General features: G+C 42.2%; 1 protein-coding gene across 6 annotated transcripts in view; it reads left to right on the forward strand.

Annotated features, from left to right (window-relative positions):
- The first annotated feature begins 332 nt into the window (after positions 1–332).
- Positions 333–24,372, forward strand: part of ep400 (E1A binding protein p400) — a 28,463-nt gene continuing 4,423 nt past the window's right edge. For 2 of the 6 annotated variants that reach the window (XM_056772674.1, XM_056772675.1), the window contains exons 1-43: positions 333–498; positions 2,858–4,188; positions 4,420–4,527; positions 4,703–4,787; positions 6,692–7,071; positions 7,476–7,781; positions 8,675–8,860; positions 8,960–9,100; positions 9,252–9,330; positions 9,550–9,605; positions 9,687–9,744; positions 9,824–9,913; positions 10,044–10,157; positions 10,276–10,457; positions 10,541–10,718; positions 10,832–10,968; positions 11,100–11,269; positions 11,425–11,599; positions 11,684–11,820; positions 13,465–13,651; positions 13,737–13,906; positions 14,032–14,210; positions 14,467–14,637; positions 15,584–15,736; positions 15,858–15,998; positions 16,121–16,194; positions 16,280–16,578; positions 16,679–16,881; positions 19,852–20,021; positions 20,244–20,440; positions 20,538–20,649; positions 20,736–21,011; positions 21,096–21,170; positions 21,246–21,380; positions 21,466–21,510; positions 22,227–22,377; positions 22,457–22,692; positions 22,776–22,949; positions 23,027–23,077; positions 23,150–23,286; positions 23,393–23,449; positions 23,592–23,670; positions 24,114–24,281. In XM_056772674.1, coding sequence (XP_056628652.1) covers positions 2,890–4,188; positions 4,420–4,527; positions 4,703–4,787; positions 6,692–7,071; positions 7,476–7,781; positions 8,675–8,860; positions 8,960–9,100; positions 9,252–9,330; positions 9,550–9,605; positions 9,687–9,744; positions 9,824–9,913; positions 10,044–10,157; positions 10,276–10,457; positions 10,541–10,718; positions 10,832–10,968; positions 11,100–11,269; positions 11,425–11,599; positions 11,684–11,820; positions 13,465–13,651; positions 13,737–13,906; positions 14,032–14,210; positions 14,467–14,637; positions 15,584–15,736; positions 15,858–15,998; positions 16,121–16,194; positions 16,280–16,578; positions 16,679–16,881; positions 19,852–20,021; positions 20,244–20,440; positions 20,538–20,649; positions 20,736–21,011; positions 21,096–21,170; positions 21,246–21,380; positions 21,466–21,510; positions 22,227–22,377; positions 22,457–22,692; positions 22,776–22,949; positions 23,027–23,077; positions 23,150–23,286; positions 23,393–23,449; positions 23,592–23,670; positions 24,114–24,281 — 7,521 coding nt within the window. In that variant the 5' untranslated portion in view covers positions 333–498; positions 2,858–2,889. Of the gene's footprint in view, positions 499–2,857; positions 4,189–4,419; positions 4,528–4,702; positions 4,788–4,809; positions 5,235–6,691; positions 7,072–7,475; positions 7,782–8,674; positions 8,861–8,959; positions 9,101–9,251; positions 9,331–9,549; positions 9,606–9,686; positions 9,745–9,823; positions 9,914–10,043; positions 10,158–10,275; positions 10,458–10,540; positions 10,719–10,831; positions 10,969–11,099; positions 11,270–11,424; positions 11,600–11,683; positions 11,821–13,464; positions 13,652–13,736; positions 13,907–14,031; positions 14,211–14,466; positions 14,638–15,583; positions 15,737–15,857; positions 15,999–16,120; positions 16,195–16,279; positions 16,579–16,678; positions 16,882–19,851; positions 20,022–20,243; positions 20,441–20,537; positions 20,650–20,735; positions 21,012–21,095; positions 21,171–21,245; positions 21,381–21,465; positions 21,511–22,226; positions 22,378–22,456; positions 22,693–22,775; positions 22,950–23,026; positions 23,078–23,149; positions 23,287–23,392; positions 23,450–23,591; positions 23,671–24,113; positions 24,282–24,372 lie in introns of those variants that run through there. The other 4 variants (XM_056772677.1, XM_056772676.1, XM_056772678.1 and 1 more) reach the window with 4 other exon arrangements.

Consider the following 24,372-nt stretch of genomic DNA (forward strand, 5'->3'; position numbering starts at 1 on the left):
ACCTCATGTTAAGACGTGAACATAAAAATACACTGCATTATTGTTTGATATTGTCATTAATGTAATTATTTATTTATTTACTCAGACTGATTATGTATATATTTGACTATGTAAACTTAAGAAAGCAGAGGGTTAAAAAAAGAATTACAATATAAAACGATAACCCTCTGCCTGAAAACCAGAGGAAGCAAAACCTACGGTTGCCCCGCCCTCTCCCACGCGATAGGCTCGTTTCTCCCATGCACTGATATGATTGGATACTAGCGCTGTCAGTTATACAGAGGTCACGCTCTCACTCGAGTGCTTCCGGGTACTCGGAGAAGAAAGAAAAAAATAAGCAGTCCATCGCCATGTTTCAGACAGAAGCATCTGTCAAACGTTAATAATAGTTTTATTCATCTTTATGTTTGTGAGAGTATTAACGCAAACACGTTTGTTGTTTGTTCCCCAAGGACAGAGGTCCAGTGGATGGTTGGAGTGCAGGAGGGTGTTTTTACAGTAAGTAGAGAGTGTGTTGATGTTTGTGTTTAGCAATCGTGCTAACGCGCCGCTTTCTGTTGTACAACCTCACATAAAAAACACAAACTCACATACTTACAACATACAGATGTGTATGTGTGTTTATTGAGTGTGTTTACACTAGATAGTTAGAGCTGGGCGTTTATATAATGGTGAATGTGTCGGCGTATGTGTGTTAGCTGTAGCCTGTGGTCGTGTATACGGAAGGAGCCGTAAATATGAGTATGAGCAGAAAGCATCTACCTGTCAGTCATGTAGTGCAGTTTAAGCTTTAACAAAATATGTATTAATAACACAGCCTTAATGTCATAATTACCACAATTGTTGTCATTACTACCTACCTATCATTGTGGTAAATAAGTCATATTAAAATGTGTGATAAGTCTTTCATTTACTTCGTTTCTTACTTACATCAGTTTAAACCACAGTTTTATTGTAGCAGTTAATATTTTGGTGGAAATTGTGGTTGCCATTTCTATATAAATGTTATGTATCTGAAGGCAGTGTCTATAGATTATCGATAATGTGCATTGACTTGTCAATTCATTTAATTGAGAGATGCCTGCACCTGTACACGTGTTTAAACGCTATGAACATTAACGTTATTTTCCTGTTAGTTTTCATTTTCCATTTTTGTTAAAATTGTACTTCTCTCTTTTTGTTCGTGTGGTACTGCTCAGAATTGTGCAGGTACTGTGAGCAGGTTTGGGAATCGATGAATTAGGAATCGTTATCGAAAGAATAGAAATTGGACAATTGATATTAAAATTAAATTCCTATGTGCATATTTTCAGAAATGTGCATGTGTTCACCTGTGATCTGCTGATATCTGAATAAAAGTACTTATGAAAATTAACCACATTTCTTCACCATAGTAAGCATAGATTAACTACAGTATTTGCAGAAAAGCAGAGGAACCAGAATCAATAAGCAGGCTAAATGACCATACAGGTTGATGTCTAAGTGTTTTACTACAACTGTGAAATCGAAACTTGAAAATGTTTTACCATATCCAACCCTAACTATGTTAACACTGTTGAAAACCACTTAATCATTGTCACTTTGATCGACTGACAGAAACTGTAAAAAAGATACAGAATCTGGAAAAATGTACTAAATTAATCTGAAGAAATTTTACATCTTGATTTTTTTACTGCTGTTTCACCTTCATTTTAAATTTGCAGTGCATTTTATTGTTTTTTAAGGGTTGACAGAAAGCTTAGAATAAAACATAAAATAAAAACATACCGTTTACCTGTAGATTATTTTTACAGTTAAAAAAGTTGCCTTCAACGAAAACGGTCTAAAATAACAAATCACTAGCAACACCAATAATTTATTAACCAAGGGGACATAGAAATGAGCCAATGCAGATTTTTGGCCACATATATTCTTACAAATGTATTGAGCCATCTGTTTATATTTTACTAGATCCCTGTTCCTAGAGTCTAAACATAAAGGAAATATCAAGCTATGCACGAGTTGTGTATTTAAAGAGAAAAATAAACACACAATACATGTGACAAAAAAGATCGTATTCGATAGACTCCATACCTTGTAGGATTTTTGTCATTTAAAATGCACAAAGAAGCAAAATGCCCAACAAATGGAGAAGGGATGGCTCTTCATAGAGCTTAAATTGTTGTTATATTCTCATGTGCCCATTTTTAAGCACTATGGACTGTTATAGATGTGACAGTTCACTTACCTGCTTATGGATAATCATGCTTAAGAAATCCAATTTATTATTGTTTTAAAAAGAGAGATTTAACATTGGTATTTATTTAAACCACCAAATTTGGACATCTGAGCTATCAGTATGGTAGCAATATAGGGGTGTCCTCGACTTGTCACGTCTTGCCTATAGTCGATTGATCGTCGAATCACACGCGCATACATTAGTGCATTGGTGCATGGTTAACAAGGGTACAGTGCAAATGTGCTGCTTCTCTTTTTCCGGTCTCACGGCACAGAAGACACGATCGTCCACTGGGTCATAGCCAGACCTTGTGCTCATATGCCTCATAAATAATATTTTTGCCAGTGCAGTGTCTGGCCTTCTGACACGCCACTGTCCATATAGCCAAAATGGCATGAACCCCATTGCATTACACCTCTGCAAAGATTCGATTGTGAGATTGGTAGTTGATTCAGGCTCCTCCTATCGTATCATCGAATCTTCGACTATTCGGGGTCACGACTAACCCCTATAAAATGTTAAAAAAAAAAACTATGTACAGGTTGACATTTGGATGGAATTTTCAACCTTATCAAACCAGAAAAATGACTAGCAAATCTTACATTTTGGTTAAAACCCCGCATTGTTGTCTTTCCACAGAGTGTTTTTTAATACAATAAAAGTGCCACACAATGCACCATGGAGGAGGCCCACAAAATGTGCAGAGGACTCTTCAGAGAACCAAGTCTGTCACTGGATCTGAGACAGAAGACCAGCAGCCACAACAACAGCAGCAGCCGATGGCGGTTTCCCAGCAACAGCCGGCAAATGCCAATCACCCCCAGTCTCCGGTGACATCTTTTGCCCCATCCGCGAGTCCCTCCGCTCCACAGTCTCCAAACTATCAAATCATCATGAGTCGAAGTCCCGTTACGGGCCAGAACATGAACTTCACTTTACAGAACGTTGGACCAGTTGTTCCTGGGAACCAGCAGATCACCCTCACCTCTCTGCCTCTGCAGAGCCCAGCCTCCCCTGGCTTTCAGCACCAGCCCCAGTGGAGGTTCGAGCCTGGGTCATCACCTTATATACAGGTGGCATCACCCTTGCCCCAGAACATGCAACCCCAGAACATGCAACCCCAGAGTCCCACCCAGCACAGTCCAGTCCCCATACAGGCTGTTACCAGACCGGGCGCTCCTGGGTCTGCTCTGGGAGTGTGCGGTCAGAGCCCGACCCGGTTTGTTGAGGCTGGTATAATGGTTAGGCATATCAGCTTGAGCCCACCTGCAGGTAGCCATTTTGTGTACCAGGATGGAACAGGATTGGCTCAGCTGGCTCCGAACACAGCAGGAGCCGTTCAGCTTTCCTCTTCAGGGACACCGGGGACAATTAGAGAAAGACGCCTATCCCAGCCTCACTCTCAAACGGGTGGCACCATTCACCATTTAGGTCCGCAGAGTCCCGTCGCGTCTGGGGCCACTCTCCAGACCTTGGGGAGCCCTGGGCACATCACCACCTCTAATTTGCCACCTCAGATCAGTAGCATCATCCAAGACCAGTTAGCCCGACCCACACAGGGCATGGCAGCCCCTTCGATGACTTCTTTTGGAGTCCCTTCCAGCATCCCTCCCTCCAGCCCATCCATGAGCAACCCACCCCAGGGCTCCAACCCATCGCTAACCCCCTCGAGCATGAAGAAGATGCAGCCGAAGAAACTGGAAGAGATCGTACCCTCAAGTCCAGAAGTGGCACAGTTGAGGAAGCAGTGCTTGGAGCATCATGTGAAGAAGATGGATAGTCTGAAGGAGGTCTTTAAGGAGTATCTGATCGAGCTCTTTTTCCTCCAGCACCTGCAGGGAAATATGATGGACTATATTGCTTTCAAGAAAAAGCCTTGCGTGCCCCTTTCCACCTACTTGAAGCAAAACGATCTTGACCTTGAGGATGAAGAGGAGGAGGAAGAACAGTCTGAAGTCATAAACGATGAGGTAAAATTTGCTTGGCATTCTTAGGAAAGGGTGATTTTTATCTTTATTTATTTTTTCAATTTCTTAAGGTCTAAAAATGCGTTGTGAGTATCAGCACTTTAAAGATTGCACTCACAATGAATTGATGTGAGAACCCTGAAACTGAAAGACATCTTGGTCTCGGTTTCAATTGTACACAAGATATATTTTCTGTATTTTTATATTTCATCTGTTTCTATGACAACCTCTCAGGTGAAAGTAGTGACTGGAAAGGATGGACAGACGGCGACTCCTGTTGCTATAGCTACTCAACTCCCACCCAACGTGTCTGCAGCGTTCTCTGCTCAGCAGCAGTTCCAGGTGATGAAAGCTTCTTTACTGGGAACCAGTAATGTATGCACACACTTCAAACACTTGCTTAAAAATATTGTCATTATGTGGCTTGAGGGAATTTACACGTTCACCATCTTAGTTAGGCCAACATGTTGAAAATCACTGTTTTTCGCTACATGTGCTATTTGTGTATTGCTTGCAGGCCCATGGTGGGGTGGCTGGTGGTAGCATCTCCAACCCTATGGACATGGAGGCTTTCAAACGGCAGCAAGCCATGGTCCAAGCAGGTAGGGCGACGTTGGCAGCACAAAGGTGGAGATGTTTCTTTCTCTTAAGTTTCCTTATTCCCTCCTTTTGTTTCTTTTTGCTGTCGCATTCTTTTTCTCCCCTCCGATTTGCTTCTGCTTACTTGGTATTCCAGCATCTTTTCCCAGCTCTGTGTTTGATGCCTGTAATCGAGAAAACGGGGAGCTTCGCAACGGCTACCCGCCGATGTGCAAACATCATTGCCATGTGCCAACTGCTTTTTTGCTTTCGGTTGTCTTGTTGTGTATCCGTTTTTTTGGGAGGGAGGTGTTTTGCGTTTTGAGGGTATTGTGTGTTTTGCATCCCAGATCAGGCTAAGAGGTCCCGGATGGAAGTGGGTCGGCATGGGATGATATTCCAGCACCCCGCTGTAACTCCGTTAGGATCTCCTGGCGTTCCCCTCCAGCAGCTCATGCCGACAGCGCAAGGTAGGAGCGCCGCTGCGTCTCGGGCCAGGTCCGATCTTGTGTCCTTTATTCAGTGCTGCTGGAGGTCAAAGTTCAGTCCCAAAGTTGAACCCCTCACCTTTATATCAAGCATCATCTGCCAGTTTTGATTCACTTGTTCCGGATCCGTTCAATCTTAGACCTCATCTCAAACAATCACAAGGAACATCTGAGCACAAGATCCAGTTGAAGATCAATGGAACGACGTCACTTTGTGTTTTTACCTATGATTTTCTCATTAGTTCTTCGAGCCATTCACCTCATGCCTTTACGTTCTTCTTTGCCATATTGGCATCCTTGACTCCATCCCGGCTCATCGGACAATGAGTCCCAAGTTGTTCTTGTCACCAAGATGTCATGTTTCACATCGTGTTTGTTTTCCGGTTTTAAGGTCGATCATTTCTACCTTCAAACCACACCCTCTCCTCCACTTTTCTAGATCCATTGCATTGTCTACTTGATTGTCAATGGATTTCAGACTTGGTTCCCTTCATCTAGAGAATTTCTTTCGTTTTATCGTGACCATCTTTTCAGTTCGCATCGGATCACATCTTGAGTTTCCATAACATTCACGATGTGAAGTCTGTTTCAAATCTGATGGTGAGGAGCCGAATGTGGCCCTCAGGAAAGGTCTTGCAGTCTCAGTAACATGAAAGCTCTGGATATGTATTTAAGTTGGCGTAATTGGTGGTGGAAGAGGGACATACTTAGTCTTTCCAAATGGGTTGTGCCTTCCATGCTAACCCCCCTGTCATTCCTTTGCTGTACCCTCTGCTTTGCTGTTGTGTAAATGCAGATGTCATGAACATTCAACCTGCTTCATGCATGGTCATGATTCCTTTCAATGCTTTCGTTGTGTCCATTTTCTGTCTGTTCTCTACTTTTGGTTCTGTCTTTTCTTTTTTCTTTCTAGATTTTTTTCTTATTGTATCACTTGTAGGTAGTTAAATGATAATGCATGATTAGTTTTGTTCTTCATATTAGTATTCTCAGGCATCGAATGAAGCATTTTAATTTTTACATTTAGGAGTTCTAGTTTTCATTCATTAGAAAATGTAAATCTCTGTTAAGTTTTGTTATGTAGTCATTGTGACATGAACAGTATCTCTCATTAATGTTCCCTTTTCTGCAGTGGTGTGTAACACATCACTGGTAACTCATAATCATACTCATAAAAAATCAAAAGAAGTTTGAACAATATTAGAAGTTAAAAAAGTAAGAATTCTACAAAAATCCGTTAGATTTTAGAGAGGAATACGAATATCCAGTGAAACATTTTTCCTTCTGAAGATATGTTAAGACATTTTTACAAATGAAAGAGCTTTGCTAATATTTTACCACATATTTTGCCAATTCTCTGTCCTTTCTCACTCTATGGGACTCTCCCTCTCTCTCTCCTTTCCTTCCTGCTCTTTTCCACCTTTTATCCCACTAAACAGGAGGTATGCCCCCCAGCCCACAGACGGTCCAGATTGGTGGGCAGAAACAGAACCAACAGCAGTACGACCACTCCAAAGGCCCACCAGTACAGAACGCGGCCAGCCTTCACACTCCACCCCCACAGCTCCCAGGTCGCCTTCCCCAAGGTGGGCTCCCCATGACGGGGCTGGCCCTCTCCCTTTCCCAAGGTCAGGCCATGGTGCTGGACCAACAGACTCAGGCTGCAGGATGTCAACTCCAGGCACATATCAAGGCCGCGCAGGGTACCGGATCCATGCTGACTCCGGTCATCCCGCATGTGCAGTTGCAAGCCCAGCTTCAGATGCAGTCAGGACTCCACCTACAGATGCAGCAACCGCTCATGCAGACTGGGCAGGCAGTAAGTGTATGGAGGCATCATGAGAAATGTTTATTAATCACTGATGCCATTGTTAGAGCCTTTATTTGGCCATTAATGGGATAGTTCGCCCAAATATTATAATACTGTCTACATTTACTCTCGGATAAACACAAAGGAAGATATTTGGAAGAATGTCAGTAACCAAACAGATGCTTTTTCCTATTGACTCCCATAGTACTTATATTTCCTACTATGGTGGTAAATGGGGGAATGAGTAGATTATGACAGAATAATTTTGGGTGAACTGTCCCTTTTGATAAAAAAAATGTTCTATGACAAATGCTTATTAAAAATGTTCATGTATAAAACTTCTGTATAAGAGTTACTATTTAAAGTATACTTTTATTTTTCCAGTGACACATTTTGCTTTCTTTCCTTCTTAGACTGTGGCGCTTGTGCGACCCGGATCAGATGTTTCCCAGCCCGCCCAGCGTTTGATGTCCAACTCTCTTTCCAACCCTTCTATGTCTCCTGCCCCGCTCACATCCGCAACGTCTCTACCATCTTCACATCCTTCTGCCCCGGTCCGCACCCCTAGCACTGGCCCAAACCTCTCCACTGCTGCCCAGTCCAAACTCGCTGCAACAAATGGCACCGCCGGGCTCAGATTTTCCGGGATGGGACAGTCTCCAGTCGGGCAGAACTCACAGGAATACTCTCAGGACAAGCAAGCAGAGCAAGCCAAACTGGTGAGGGACAATAATTATATATAATACTAGTATAGACAGTTAATCGGACGCACACACCTTGCCCAAGGTTAATTTCCACTCTGTGTTTGGTATAATATAACAATTTATGTTATTTGATTTTTTTAATATTTTATTGTATTAAATTAAAACTACTTAACAGTTATTGGTTCTTTGCGGAGCTCCCTTGGAAATTTAGTTTGGGCCACATGTTGTTGCCATTGAACCCGTCTATAAGATTTTTAAATATGCATCATGCAACTTTAAAGGATGTGTGTAAAATAAAGCTCTGTAAATAAATACATTTACAGAGACGACTACGACGTTCTTAGGTTGATTTCCAATAAAAGTGTAAACATGCTACACTTGGTTTGAGTTTGGGGTGGGATTATGTTTATTTTGAACCAATATCAGAAGGGTGAGGGAGTATTAAATAATTTTTTGTTTAATGACAACACATGCACACTTTAACATCCTTTGGAAAAGGTAAATTTGTTGTTTAATGCGCAACGAAACCTAAGCGCAATGATTCCAGGTTTATAATCCTCATCTAGCCAACGTCAAAAAATTTGACATGGCGATGTGCTATAGTACATCGATGACACATCGGTGTCTCATTATTATTCACGAGACTGTTTTCTTGACCAATGAGAAGACATTTCTCCTCATTATTCATGACAGTGCCTTGTGATTGGAGTGGCCGTCTCCCATGCCGGAACCTTTGCCGGGTTTTAATGGCTCTTCTTCTCACAGAGTTCATGCCCATTTTAATAGCATTTTTCAAAAACGTCAGTGAGGTAGAATGTGGGGAAGGGAGGGGAGGTTTCGTGACGCTTTAAATAAGTTGCATGTAATATTTAAGGCAGAGTTTCAACTTCGTTTTTGTGTTGTTGCAGGAGAGTCATGTGCACCAGCGCATCGCAGAGCTCCGTAAAGAGGGCCAGTGGTCGGCAAGTCGCTTACCCAAGCTGCAGGAGGGCTGCAGGCCCAAATCCCATTGGGACTATCTGCTGGAGGAGATGCAATGGATGGCTGCAGACTTCGCTCAGGAGAGACGCTGGAAGATGGCTGCCGCCAAGAAGGTGGGAACGATCATATTAGTGTCAATGATGGTTCATCAAGGGCTCGGCTGAGTTCGTGTCTTGATTTATTGTGGAGTTAAATGGTGCCTTTGTCCATAGCTTGTTCGCACTTGTGCACGTTACCATGACGAGCTAAAGAAGACCAAGGAGCGAGAGAAGAGGGAGGAGGAGATGAGGCTGCGGCACATTGCCAGCACCATTGCTCGCAGCGTTGACTACTTCTGGTCCAATATTGAACAGGTAAATATGCTCAATGAGTTCATATACACAATCAGACAAAAGTTTCAACTAAACTAAACTTACTGTCTGGTCCAAATATCACTTCAAAATATTTTCCACAACAAGATATGGTGATGATCTGGTTGCTTGAATGTCGCTTCTATCTTTCCAGGTTGTTGAAATCAAGCTGCGTTTCGAGGTATATGACAAACAACATAAAGTTGTTAGCATGCCGAAAACACCAAAAAAAGGTGAGGTTGGGATATGCATTTATACGGTGCATTCAAAATGTACATCAGTTCGTGTGTTTATTCAAACCCATGGTGTTTCCAGTGCTAACAATATACTCTTCTGTTTGAGCTACAAAAATGCTCATGATATCAGGCTTCACACCTTTCTCAAATGAACTTCAAGGTCTTATTAGCATTTCTATTTATTGAGTCTACATTAAACACTTTGCCTTGCTACAGGGCAGTGCGCTAAACCAGCCCAGCCAGTAGAGAAGTCAGAAAAAGAGAGTAAAGTGGTAAGATCAACATCCTTATGTTATCTTAAAAAATTGACCTTACAAGCTGTCACAATGTTTAAGCCTCTGTCTGTCTTTCAGCAGGAGGCTGGTCCATCCCGCAAGAGAAAGTCAAGCTCCTCTCTATCAGATGTAGAGGGTACGTGCTGCATTAATGCATCTTGAGACTGCGTATGTCTCTGTTTTCATGACCTTTAACAGCGTGTGTTGTTTTGCAGTTGAAGATGAGGAGAGTACAATAGAAGAACAGGAGGCTACAGAGGTCGCAGCGGATCAGAAAGCAGAGCTGGCCAAACTGACTAAAGAGGGTGAGTTTGCGCTTTTATCTGGTCACCATTATGTTTGCAACAGGTCTGACTGTATATGTTTACCATTGGTCAACACCCAAAGTACATTTACAGCTGAAAAAATTATACATATGTGTGATATGTGTTGTAGCTGAGGTGCCGTTGGATGATCTGGTAAAGCAGTATGCGGGCGCGTATGCCGAGGGATTTGAGTGGCCACAGCCCTGCAGCCAGAGTGAGGACGAAGATAAAGAGGAAGCCGATGGTCTGTCTTACACAACTGTTTATTAAAACCAAGAAATGCAAGAGAATTGTAATAAATACTGATTTGCTGTGAAAGCCTCAAGGTTCAAGTCTCATTAATATTTTAACTGTTGATACAGAGTCCACATTGGACAGTCCACATGATGCAGTGCTCATAGACTCTCTGCTGAGCATAGAACAGTACCGTGGGGCTGAGCGATCAGCTACTGGGGCTGATGGGAAGCCTGCAAAGGATATCGCAGAGGTTGCTGCGGCGACAGACCTCATTCTGCCCAAAGGCAGCGCCAGGACTGCTCTAACTGTAAGTCTGTTTAACAAAAGCTGAAGTTAAACCCAATCACTGTGTCTAGTTGTCTCATGACTCAGTGATCTCTTGCTCCTCAGGGTCATTTCTCTCCTCCTGGACTTCTGCATGGCTCTTTGAGGGACTACCAGCAGGTCGGGGTAGAGTGGCTGGCAAGTCTCCATCGCAAAAAACTCAACGGCATCCTGGCAGATGAATCCGGCCTTGGCAAAACCGTACAGACCGTCGCTTACTTTGCTCATCTGGCTTGCAATCAGGGTACCACAACCAATCACTTGCATTTATCGAAACATGGCGATCAATGTTTGGTCATTGTAATCTTCAGAATTCAAAATGTTGGATGTGTTTTGACCTGCTGTCATGGTTTTCAGGTATCTGGGGGCCGCACCTGGTGGTCGTGAGGACGTGTAAGCTGCTAAACTGGGAAATGGAGTTTAAACGCTGGTGTCCAGGACTGAAGATCCTCCTGTATCTCGGCAGTAGAAAGCAGCGCAGATATAAGAGATCGGTATGAAGCAGAGCACCTTTTCTTTGTCATTTTCAAATTAGCTTTAGGGGTCATTGAATTCTCCTAGAATTCACACATGCTAAATGTCATGTGTGTCTGTTCTCACTTTCTGTGTTCTGTGATGTGTGCAGAGGTGGTGTGAGCCCAACAGCTTCCACGTGTGTGTGACATCATACAAGCTCTTACTGAAAGATCACGCTCATTTCTTGAGGAGACGCTGGAGACACCTAGTGCTGGATGAAGTTCAGCTCATCAAAAACATGACAGAGAAACACTGGGAGACTGTCTTCAATATCAAAAGGTTTATAAACATCTATACAAAGTTCAATATTTTCAAAATCCATTTTGGCTCCTGTTGACCTCTTTGAATCTTTACTTGTGTTTATTTTTTGTGGTAGTGCAATTTTATTGTTTACGTTTTTATAAATTGTGATCTTTATTTTTGCTTTTCAATAGTCATCAGAGGATCCTCCTAATCAACACCCCGCTGCAGAACACTCTGAAAGAGTTATGGACCATGATCCACTTCCTCCTGCCTGGAATCACTCACCCGTACCTCAACTTCCCTGTCAAACCCGGCACCGACCAGAACCAGGACTACTGCCACAAACTTGTCATCAGACTACACAGGGTAAAGCCTGACAACAACCACACTTTAAGACTTTATGCTGAAAAAATTCTACATTAACGTTTCAAATATCTGTCTTATTTGTAGATGATTCAGCCGTTCATCCTGCGTCGCTCTAAAAGAGATGTCGAGAAGCAACTTCCCAAGAAGTATGAGCACATCCTGAAGTGTCGTCTGTCCAAGAGGCAGAAGAGCTTTTACGAGGACATTCTCATCCAGCCCAGGTCAGCACAAAATATGCATACATATTAGGGGTTGAACGAACTCAGATTTTATTAAGTCGACTATTATGTGATAAAAATCGCCTCGATGCCGACTAGTAGGTGACGTCATAAATAAATATAATAAGTGCGAGGGAACGTTTTGCAACAGGATTTGATGGGTGTGGGCAGTAAGACACCAGTGTGTGTGTGTGTGTGTGTGTGGGCTGTGGGAGAATGGCGGACCTCCTGCAAAATAGCTTCTAAAAATATAGTATCCAAATAAAAACTGTTGTTCATCTATTGCACAAGGGCAACAACAACTAAAGTAAAACAAAACTATTTTAAAGCGCAAGGTCGGTGGAATTGGCGCTATACAGTAAAAGAGCATAAGGTGGATCTCTAAAGTAGCCTTACGTTATTTCAGATCTGAAGCGTGTGTACAGACCAAACTTCCCTTGCATTTACAGCAAGTCAACTGAATGGGTCATGTGCACTAATAGATGAAACAAAAATGTGTAGAGTTTGTTTGTGACAGCCTATGACTTTAGAACAATGTCAATATATTTATTAGCCTATTGCAGCAGGCGCTTTATCATAGCGGACTTACAAACGCAGCACCTCCGTGACACAGAAGCCAATTATTCTGTATCTTTCATGTTTTATTAAATGGGGAAAAATTACAAAAATAGCCTATAACATTAAAAGATCTACATGTAGATGCACAGCGCACTGAAATCTATGTAACGTTAGGCTTTACCTGATAACTATTGCTGCTTCAGATCATATCGTGAATGTTGCAGACGAAAACATGACACGTTGTTAGTGATGCGTGCGGAAGCATGACAAGATAACATGTATTATTGCCGGGAGTGTGACGGAATCCCACTGAAGCGGGTGGGAATGACATCCCTCGTACAGCTCTCTTAACGGTACTGTGTCAAAATGTCATGATCCACGACTAGGGCCGGGCGATATATCGCGATTCAGGCTAATTATACATGGCTAAATTGATTTGAAGGTTTATGCTCAGCTCTTCTGGTAACTACGGCTGTTTGATCAGAAGAAAGTACTGCTCGTCGGCTCAATCTAAAATCACTACGAGATTGAGTCGTTTATTACGTGTATTTGAAAAAGCAACACTTGTCTATCATCATTACTATCAATCAGCTTTGTTATCATCAAAAGGTTTGAAGAACAGCAATAAAATATGACCACAGGCATTTCCTGGAAGTAATTGTTCTTCTTCCGTTTCCCATATTCGGAGTGTCTGCACAAGAGCGTACTCTGGCTTTCGGTTGGGCAGCATTTAACCGTAAGTCATTGAGAAACTGAGAGCGTAAGAATCTTACGATATATCACCCAGCCCTACCCCCAACTAGTTCGTTCAACCCCTAATACAAATGTTGCGTTCCAAACAGGATATATCACCCTCCAAAAGGGCCTTTTGGGAAGTGGACACCAAACAAAACGTCACTCCAAATAAAGAGAAAAGGGACACATTAAGAGAAACAATTGGGTTTTCGCTCTAGAGTTAACACATCTAGAACTCGACTCTTGGAAGGGCATAGGGAGGATCTCTTCGGAATGGAACACCGGGATTGTTTGGTCAGGTCAGCCTTCAAATTTATGTATTTTAAGCTGCTCCTGTCCTCTCTCGCCACCTAGTGCACAGGAGGCTCTAAAGACAGGCCACTTTGTGAGAGTCCTAGAGGTTCTTATGCAGCTGCAGAGGATCTGTAACCATCCCGACTTGATCCAGCCCAGAGACACACACAGCTCTTACATATGTCAGCCTCTGCAGTACAACACCCCATCATTACTGCTCACCGCTCTTCAGCAGGACCAATGGAAGGTTAGAGAAAATAACCTCATGTATTGAATAGTGGAAGTTGGGGTTGTAATTTACACAATTGATGTGTGTCATAACTTTTTTCCAGACTGTAGATATGTCTATGTTTGATCTGATCGGTAACGAAGGCAAATTGACCCGTTATGAGGCGGAGGAGGTTCTTCCCAAACTCAGAATGACCAAACAACTGATAGAAGAGATCTACAACGCACCTGAGCCTCCACCCAGACCCAGACAGTGCAAAATCAAACCCATGAGGTACGAGGAGTACAACTATAGATGCTTAACCCCACCCACACCTGTAAAGATCTGACCAATGGAGTGTAATGAGCTGTTCTGTGTGTTACAAACTCTGATGAGTTGATGCGCAAACTGTTTTTCAGGTTGTTCCTACCAGTGCAGTATGGTACTAAACCAGAAGGCCGCCTGGTCCCTATGACCACCAGCACCGCTCAGGCCCCTCGTACCAATGCTGTAACTACTGCCTCCACTACTACTACTGCTACCCAGAGTACACAGCCCAGGGGCAAACCGACTCTTACCAGCACTACTTCCACACAGGGTAAGATCATTCGCATACTAAAAAACAAAGTTACAAAACCACATTCTTCTCTGCAGTGTATGTAAACTGTAGGCCACAATACCAGGAGAGATATCTTTAGTGCAGACAGACAACTTTCTCACAATCTGAGGATTATTTGAAGTGGCTTACTTGTGTACCTTCATTTTTTCAATGAGACGTTTGTTTTTGCTTCTCTCCCTTGACATTCCACCTGATTGGTTGGAATAGACTGTTAACTCCGACTCTTCCTCCATAGCCTCAACAATCAGCTCATCCGGACCACTCTTAACGGGAGCCGCCCCTAATCCCCCCTCTACCCCTCTGGCTTTGGGGGGTGCTGTTGCCCCCCAGGCCCCTGCCGCCCAAACCCTCCAGCCCAGCTTGGTATCCCAGAGGCTGGTGCTCACCTCCCAGGCACGCTTGCCTAGTAAGTGGCCTCGCCACCACCCACCTCAGACCGGTTCCCTCCTGTTTCTCTCCTTGCACTTGAATGTTTTCCTCCTTTCTTTACGTCCTCAAGGACAACTTCGAATGAGACCAAAGACCTGAGACTACAGTACTACCTCTGCTGAAGTGAGCTAACAGAAGAACACAAGGAATGTCAATGTTAAATGATTTGTTCACCACAAATTAAACATTTCGTTTTGATACTTTGTCATCGAACCCTAAAACTTGATCAGTCTACGACTTTCTTCCATGAACTTGCCATTCATTTTTCCAAGCAGAAATAAATTTATCAACCCTAGAAGCAAAAGCAAGTGTCAAAATCACGTCAGCAGATGAACTGTAGTTGTCTCTCTCCTCATCTTTAAACAAGCATGACCCCTTCAGATCTCTCTCCAGACAGTACCCGCTGCCTCCAGTCCTTCACTTCTACCTGTTAATTTTTTTTCCGTTACCCCTTCCACAGTTTATGCACTAAACCCTCTCTTTTCGAACCAGACCAGGATCCTCCGAAAGCTTTCTAATATTGTTTTGCCTCCCCAACTTTTCAGTACAGTTCCTCTTCTCCAGAGCTTTTATTATCATCTTTCTGTGGGTTTGAAGAGCGTCAAGCATGTGGGTAATGCTCCCCACACCTCTGTTCTCTATCTACCTTCTTACTCGCATGGAACTTTTATTTTTTAAACAACAGACCACGGATTGCATCCGTTGTTATTGCTATTCTATATGTACCAGTCTGCATTTAAATGTTTTTCAGGTGTTTTCTTTTTACCGTTCAAGCAGAGAAATGGCACAATACATCCCCTTTAACCCATCCTGGTTGCGCATGTGCCTTTCTGTGCTCCCCCCTCAACTAACAGAAAGGAAGATATTGTATGGGCCACTTTGGGGTATCATTTAACAGTAAGTGTTTTCTCAACCTCCTGAAGGTGGAGATGGAGTGAAGGTTACTCAGTTGGGCCGCATCGGCCAGCCGGAGACCCCCGTGACCCTGCAGTTCCAAGGCAACAAGTTCACCTTGTCCCCGAGTCAGCTTCGCCAGCTCACCACCGGCCAGCCCCTGCATCTTCAAGGTACACTCGGTAATGTCAAGCCCATATTCATCCTCTTCCTTGTATCTGCCTCATTTCATTTCCGTATCCAGTCGTATTCTTACATTTTTGGGTTGTTACTTGGTTGTTAATTGGTGTGTGTCTGCATTAGGTAACATTCTGCAGATTGTGACAGCACCTGGACAACCTCTTCTTAGGCCACAAGGGTCGGCCATGGTGATGCCCACGGTGCCCCAGGCTGTTCCTGTCCAAAACTCGTCAGGCACCCCACCTCCTGCCACAACAGTGCAAGGTCAAGAACGTAGTCTGCTTGCTTCTGATTGGCCGATACAGATATCTAGTCAGAAGAGTGGCGAAGACTTAAAAGGTTTTGTTTAAATATGTGATGTTCACACCTGTCTTTGTTTTATGTAGGAAGCGGCGTGGCAGTCACAGCTCCAGCAACCACAGACACGGATACGAAACCTTCAACCAACGCCATATCACAAGTGAGTGTGAAAGACGTGTGTTTGAGAAAAGGCAGAAGGAATTTTGTGGAAAGCTTTGAACTTATCCCTGTCTATATCATTTTAGGAGTCAAGTGAGGAAAGAAACAGACTGCTAAAGGAGCGTCTGACCTGTTTGTTTCACGCGAACGGGCGAAGATCATCACGCTTCGTTCTGTACGGCTCCGACCTTATCGAGTCCTGCTCAGTTTATGAGGGACGTCCTCCGCCTGCCTTTCCCGCTCCCCAGCATTCCCGCTGGGCCTGGGTGGGCAGAGACAGCTGCATGAGAGCTCAGCAGACGTTCGTGTCCACAGCCGCTCCTCTTCGCTCTGCCATCCTCTCCAACATGAAGCAGCAGGAAGCAGCAGGCAGCCTGGTCAAAACGTATGTGCCGTACTTTTAAAAAATGATCTTATTCTAATAACACTATTATTTTGTATTTCTGATTTTGGATGTAATTTTATCGCTTTGTGTTATATTATAGATTCTCCTGCATACTTCCTGCTGCTGTGGCCCCTCCCCCTCAGTTGTATGCAGCCAATCCCCCGGCCTCGTACAGCCTTGTACAGAAGTCATTCAGACGGCAGCTGCAGGAAGTGTCCGCTCCACATAACGCAGAGATCCGTAGTCTGGCCTGTCCCACTGTGGTCAGCTTCTCAGATGTGCACATGCTAGAGATGGATTCAGGTGTGTACGGTGGCACTTATCTGGAAATATTTTTCAATTGATGGTCCGTGATAGAAAAATACATGGTATTATTGTGTTTTCTGTAACTTAAGTTGTTCAATTGAGGAATGGAAATTATTTTAAGTATTATCACTACGTAGTAAATCACAATATACCAGAACAATTTGCAATAATACCATAACTTGCAAAAAGAATGTAATTGTTAAAATCAAATGCACAAATTAAAAGATGTTTGTTTATGGAGTATAAACCCCAAGATGCAAAACGGCATTCTCACAGTGAGAAAAACTCCACAATAATTATGTGAAGAAAATCATTAGGGGACCAGACTCAAGTGGGATTGACGGTATCCTCTGGCATATTAACACTAGGGATGCACCGATACTACTTTTTCCTTTCCGATCCGATTTCGATATCTGAATTCTGCGTATCTGCTGATTCTGATCCGATACTAGCACTGTATTTCATGATCAAAGTAGACTTGCATATTTTAACTTTTATTGCCAGAGGTGGATAGTTAAGCATGTTTACTTTCAAGTACATTTTAAAATATCTGTACTATATCAGACTTTGGACAAAAAATGCTTCCCTACAGTATGAAGCACATCATACTTATTCCACTACAGTCCATAAATAAATGTTTTTTTTTACATTAAATCCATGAGTACATTAAAATCTACCATTTTCCTTAACTTAAGTATTTTTACTTAAAAGTATGATTTTTTAAATGTTATTAAGTGCTGTATTAAACTTCTGTTTGTAACACAAAACTATCACAGTATAAAAGTCTCCAAACTCGCTCATACACATCCTGGACACAAAATGATGCGCTTAATACATTTGCTTCTACATTATTTAAAGTCATGCGCATTGGACGCAGAATGATGCGCTTAATGCACCCGCTTCACTCACGCGCATCCCGGATAAAGATGATCCTGTTGTCGCGGGGATCTTTGCTTCCAAACTTCAAAACAGTTATAACACAAAGAGAATATATATGTTATGTGTTTAAATCATAGAACATTGAATCCATCCTAAAGTTTAAAGTTATGTATGAATGACGCATAACATAGACCGCTTCCAGTGCTTGAATCTAATAACATTACACTCAGCGAGTACCGTCTCCGGCAAAATGTGTTTTAAACAAAACCACCCTCTATTATCTAGTGATTATTAAGAATATTGAAAACATTGGAACGAGAAACATCCTGACTGTTCCCGGACACACGCATGCTGGATTGAGATTGACAGATTACCGCACCAGCGGAGGTCAGAGTTTTATAATTATGCTATATTGGTTTATTCCTCGCATAAAGCTATCGAAATACATGACATCGAAAACAGTGCACGACAACGTTTATGGTAATTTCCTGATAGTTAGTCCTTTATGAAGCTTTATAGTAACATCCACGGGTATCGCAACGGATCGGACTAAAGAGAACCCGTCAGTCCGATACCCGATCCAGCAAAAAAGACCCGGATCGGCCTCAATTCCGATCCAGAGTATCGGATCGGTGCATCCCTAATTAACACTGCTGCAACTTCACAGAGAATAAATATTGTAGTATGGGCCTAAATTGATGTTCGTGGAAAAGGTGGAATTTTTACATTTATGCATTTGGCAAACGCTTTTATCCAAAGCAACTTACATTGCACTGTATTATGAATTTTGTTTCCGACTATGTGCAATCCCCTGGGATTGAACCCCTGACCTTTGCGTTGCTAGTGCAATAACCACTGAGCCACAGGATTTACATTATTTAATAATAATTTGTTAATGAAATTATTCATTTTTATTCCTTATTTCTCTAAGGTTGGATTAAACCATCGGAATAAAAGCATCAGCTTGTTACTTTTACCTTACCTTTTGAGAAGTTTTTTTTTTTTTTTATTGGGACGTAACAATATCAAAATCTCACTGTATGATGACACCTCAATATAAAGTCCACGGTCCAATATTTAATGCAATATTTGAAATGACAAATGATGACTTGGAAACGTGCCCTCAGCATCCTCTTTTCTTTATCCTCCAATCACAACTGTTGCTTTGAGGTATGAGTTATAGAATGAGATGGATCAAATGTCCTAAAAATCCCTTTTTTTTAATAAAATAATTGCACCAGATGGACCTTGACAAAGGAAACATATATTATATTTTCAAACATTCTCTATGTTAGGCCCAAAAGACCTATCGTTTCATACAGTCATGTACGAATATTGAGACAGTTTTGCTATTGGGATAACATGATATCGATAATATTGTTACATCTCTATTTTATAAAAAAAGTCATATTTCAGCATATGAGGGAATATGCTTTTCATTTAAACAAAAAATGAATAGAAAATCAAAGCTCACAGAAAATAAAGCTTACATTGAGGACGATTTTATCTCTTATTAATATTACACAATACACTTATTTTGTACCCATTCTTATGGGCCTTGAATAAATAAGCCTTATGAAACATTTTTTATCAAGGCTTTAATAAAAATATTTGAAAAAAGAGCAAAAAATGAAAGAAGTTCACAAGACATTACTTTTGACCACTATTTCCTATTTCTGTTCTTAAACCTATAGATTAATTGTGTATATTCTTGCATTTCATACTATGTAAAGAGTGTTTCACCAAAGCGTTTCACTATATATCATACTGAATATGGTAATATGACAAAAAATCTTGAAACTTGATAAAATACTAGATTTGTTTGATTATGCGGTTATAACTTGCATAATAAAATTATAAGTAGGAGCTTATACTCACTAAATCAGTTTGGCCAGTAGTCACCGTTGATTAAAATATTGACTTCTTTTGATACTTAAGGTCACATTTTATGAATCTGGATTTCAGTGTGTTATTCTGAGGCAATTTTTCTGTCTTTTCAATTCCACGATCTTTCATAACCCTATGCTGCTGAGATTTTTTCAGCTTTGGTATGATTCAATGTTTCTGTATATATGTTCATGTGTGCAGGGAAACTGGAGGCTCTGTCCATCTTGCTGCAGAAGCTGAGCGCTGAGAACAGACGTGTCCTGATCTTCACACAGATGGCCAGCATGTTAGACATACTAGAGGCCTTTTTAGACCACCATCAGCTGACCTACGTACGGCTAGACGAGAGTCTGTCACTGGAGGAGAGACAGGTGAAACATCTGCACTTTCATGTTTTCTCATCTGTAACTGTTTTTCTCCTCTGGCCAAATATTGACCTTGCTGAAGCTGTGTGGGTTTCTGGTTTATTGATAAGCATGTGCTTTTCTCTCCCTGCTGTATTGAGTTCCACACAGGGACTCATGACAACCTTTCATACCGAGCTCCTACATATGCATGATGTACTATCGACATAACTTTGCTTCTTAATTCAGGAGCAGGTCAAGAAGTTTAACCGCAACAGACAGATCTTCTGCACCATCTTGACCAATCGCTGCTGCTTGGCCATGGGTCACGTCTTTGACGCCGACACCATCGTGTTCTACGACACCGATCTGAACCCAAACATGGACATGCGCACACAGGAGTGGTGCGACAAGATCGGACGCTCCAAAGACATCCACATATACAGGTCAGGGAGATGCCCTAGACACACATTTACTACATGATAATAAGCATGTTGAGCTAAATTTAATGTTGATTTTGTCCTGACGCTTTGCTCGGTCAAGGTTGGAGAGTGGGAACTCCATTGAGGAGAAGCTCCTGAAGAATGGCACTAAGGATCTTATACGAGAGGTGGCAGCGCAGGGCATGGACTACACGCTGGCCTTTTTAACACAGGTTAACACAAATACACACCGACTTCTAGGTCAGAGATGAATGTGTCTGTTTGACGCCAATGTTGACAACGTGTCTGTTATTCACAGCGCACCATTCAAGATCTGTTCGAGGTTGAGGCTGGCTCGGGAGAGAAGGTGGAGGAGTTTGTGGTTCTGCACCAGGACCCATCACCATCTGAATCCATCCCTCCTCACGTGGCCAGACCGTACATCCAGGCCCTGAACAGCATCCGTCTGGAAACCCAGCACGAAGAGGAGGTAGAAAGACAAGAGAAGGAGGTGAAGGGAGAAGAAGAAGAGATGGAAGAAGGTGTGAGTGGGGAGGCGTCACATTTCGAAGAGCTGGCAGCAGTTATGGAGCAGGTGAGAATGGTCGCCTTGCACATGTGACCTGTGAACATGTGACACCCATGCGTGTGTGAGATTGACATTTGTTGTTTTGTCCAGCTGACCCCTATTGAGAGATATGCACTGCAGTATCTGGAGTACCTACACATCAGTGAAGATGAACAGATGGTGAAGGTAGGAAATCACCATACCAATGAGGTCTGGCTAAAGCTTTTGGACGTTTGGGTAATTTCTCTTTGTTGGTTTTAGGAGCGAATAGAGGCTGCAAAGAGAACCTGGGAACTTCAGCAACAGCAGAAACTAAAGGTGGAGAGAGAGGAGCAGATGATGCTTGAAGATGAGGAGGATCTGTTTACGTACACCAGAGAGGACGCATACAACATGGTATAAACCTGCAATCATGAATAGTCATCTGCTAATGTGGATTTCAGCGATGTCATGTCTGATGCGTTCTTCATCCTCTGTACAGGAGTATGTGTTTGAGAATGAGGATGGACAAACAGAAATTATGCCGGTAAGGTTTTAGCTTGTTTACGTTATTCCGTGATGTGTCTTTATGTAATTAATTTTCTTAATTAGAGTTATTCGTTTCTTAGTGTTTTCTTTCGATGTTGTTATTGTAAATAAAATCTTGACTGGGTTCGTGTGATTTAGACCTTTAGTTATTTATAAAAATGTCTGAATGATGTGGCCAGACTTATAGTTGTGTTTTCAGTTTCATTTTAGTTTAGTTTAAGTTTTAGCAATTTTGCTATGTGTTTTTTTGTCTTTCTATTTATCTTTTCACTTTGCTATAGACTGTTTCAGCAGCAACAACATAAACAAATGTTAACTTAATTTCCGGTAGAAATTAATCGATAACTGTTGTAATGATTAAATTTAGTTAAAACTTCTCAATGAATAAACAACACAATATTAATACAATAAATTAAATATAAAGTAAATTGTTATATTAGTTGCCACTAGCCAAACCGATAACCAAACACGATAGCCGTCTGATAAACTGTCGATAAGATAATTGTACTTTTTTGTAAATTTTTTGTAAATGACAATGTAAATGTTTGTAAAAAAAAATAGATTATTTCTGATTGAACTTTCCTTTAGTCTTTCAAATTATATTAGGGCTGATGTTCAAAACAATTTTAACATTTCTGTTGAAATAAAATAGGTTTCTTTTAAGTTAAGTATAATAATAACCATGTAACACACACCTGCTGGTCTTTTTCGTAGCTGTGGACTCCTCCAACCCCGCCACAGGATGACAACGACATCTACATTGATTCTGTGATGTGCCTCATGTATGACTCTGCACCCATGCTGGAGTCCAAACTGCCTCCGGTCTACGTCCGCAAAGAGCGCAAGAGACACATGGACCCATCAGGTTAGACCTCGCAACACACGCAGCCTACATTTGAAAACATACCACGATCGAACCTGATTCTGAGTTTTCCTCTTCTCAGCTGTGGGCCGTAAGAAGAAGAAGGGCCATGGAGAAACTGTGATTCCTCCACGCTCTCTCTTCGACAAGGCCAGTCTGCTCAAGGTCAGACGAGAAGGCAAAGACCAGAAGAAAAACTTCTCTCTGAAGCAACAAGCTCCTTTCGCCAAACCGCTTCCCTCGCTGCTTAAACCAGCCATGGAGGCCGGACAGGACAATCCTGAGTGGCTCATCACTGAGGACTGGGCCCTGCTGCAGGTACACGTTACCTCATCACATATGACATCACTTCACATGTAGACGGGTTGAGGTTGTAATTCTGTCCTCTGTGTGTTTTGCAGGCAGTGAAACAGTTACTGGAGCTTCCTCTGAACCTGACCATAGTGTCTCCAGCTCACACTCCTAACTGGGACCTAGTGAGCGACGTGGTCAACTCCTGCAGCAGGATCTATCGCTCGCCCAAACAGTGTCGTAACCGCTATGAGAACGTCATCATTCCCAGAGAGGAGGGCAAGGTAAGACATCAGTACATGATTTTTAGGTTTAGTCATAATATCTTTATTTTCCTCTAAAACAAATTTCTTCTCCTCAGCTAATATATGAAGCTAACCCAAAAAAGAACAAGACCAAGAGCATTTATAAGGTAACTCGCTTTCGAAACAATGATTTTTCTTGTCATATTTGTAGATGTATAAAGCTTTTTTTGTTGGCACAGTCCAAGAACAGTCGTCCTCTTCGCACGTGCCAGATCTACATGCAGGATGACAACGCCACCCAGATCCAGCTATACAACAACCGCTTTGAGCTAATGAAAATCATCGCTAGCAAGAGAAGCCCACCCATTAAACCACTGTACGTACAGGAGACAAGTTTGCAAGAAATTCCTAGATATAATGCATTTTTTAAGCACCAGCGCAATATATTCAGACAAAAATCACCTTCTGTTTTTAATCTCCAGGCTGGGCATGAATCCATTCCAGAAGAACCCCAAGCACGCCTCTGTGCTGGCTGAGAGGTATTGACCGGTTTATTATTCACACCATTTATTGGGTGTGTTCAAAAACATATTTTAAGCATCATCATAATTTAGAGAGTTACCCACTGACATTTCTGTAACTCACTTTTGATGAGTAAATGTCATTGTCTCTTTCTTCCAGTGGAATAAGCTACGATAAGCCTCTTCCTCCTATCCAGGTGGCCTCTCAGAGAGCTGACCGAATCGCTAAAGAGAAGAAGGTGAGAATTTGTTAGCAAAATCTCTTTTGCTAGACACTCATTTTTGGTCTGTTTAGATGAAGTATAATTCTGCTTCTTGTGTAGTTTTCCAAAAGTGTGGTTCTTGGTGTGGGTTCTAAATGCAGTTGTGCATTGAATATTAATAATTCCGTCTTCTCAAACTTTCCACAACTTTGGGTGTAATCCTTGATTGTAGGTCATACTTTGAACCCTGTATTTAGCCCAAAATCTGTTTCAACCATCACATTTTCAAATTCTAGGGTTTTTGATGTTCAGGACTGAGATGTGATATCAAGTAATTTCCCATAATGCTTTTAGGTCACACAATAGCTCTCAGACAGAATCTTGGGCATATCTCATTGAAGTCTAATGTGGATTCATCTACAGAGTTACAAGATTTCAGTTGTTGCTATTTTCATGCATTCTCCTTTCTTCTCTCACAGGCACTGGCCGAACAGCAAAAGGCCCAGCAGTTATCCCAACAGCAGCAGGCCGCGAGTGCCGTCCAACCACAGGGGGCCGCCGCTCAGCCACAGGCCTCTGCAGCAGGAGCGCAGGTCGCGGGAGTCCCCCAGCCCGGAGTGGCCGCTGTCCCAAACACTGCTGTACTGGTAAGAGCTTTAAAACTGCATATTAACTAATTTATGGATTACCGAGTGACATTATTTATATTAATCCGGTTTGGTTTTGTTGTCACTTAAG

The sequence above is a fragment of the Triplophysa dalaica genome, chromosome 18 (genome assembly GCF_015846415.1).
Source record: "Triplophysa dalaica isolate WHDGS20190420 chromosome 18, ASM1584641v1, whole genome shotgun sequence".
Lineage (NCBI taxonomy): Eukaryota > Metazoa > Chordata > Actinopteri > Cypriniformes > Nemacheilidae > Triplophysa > Triplophysa dalaica.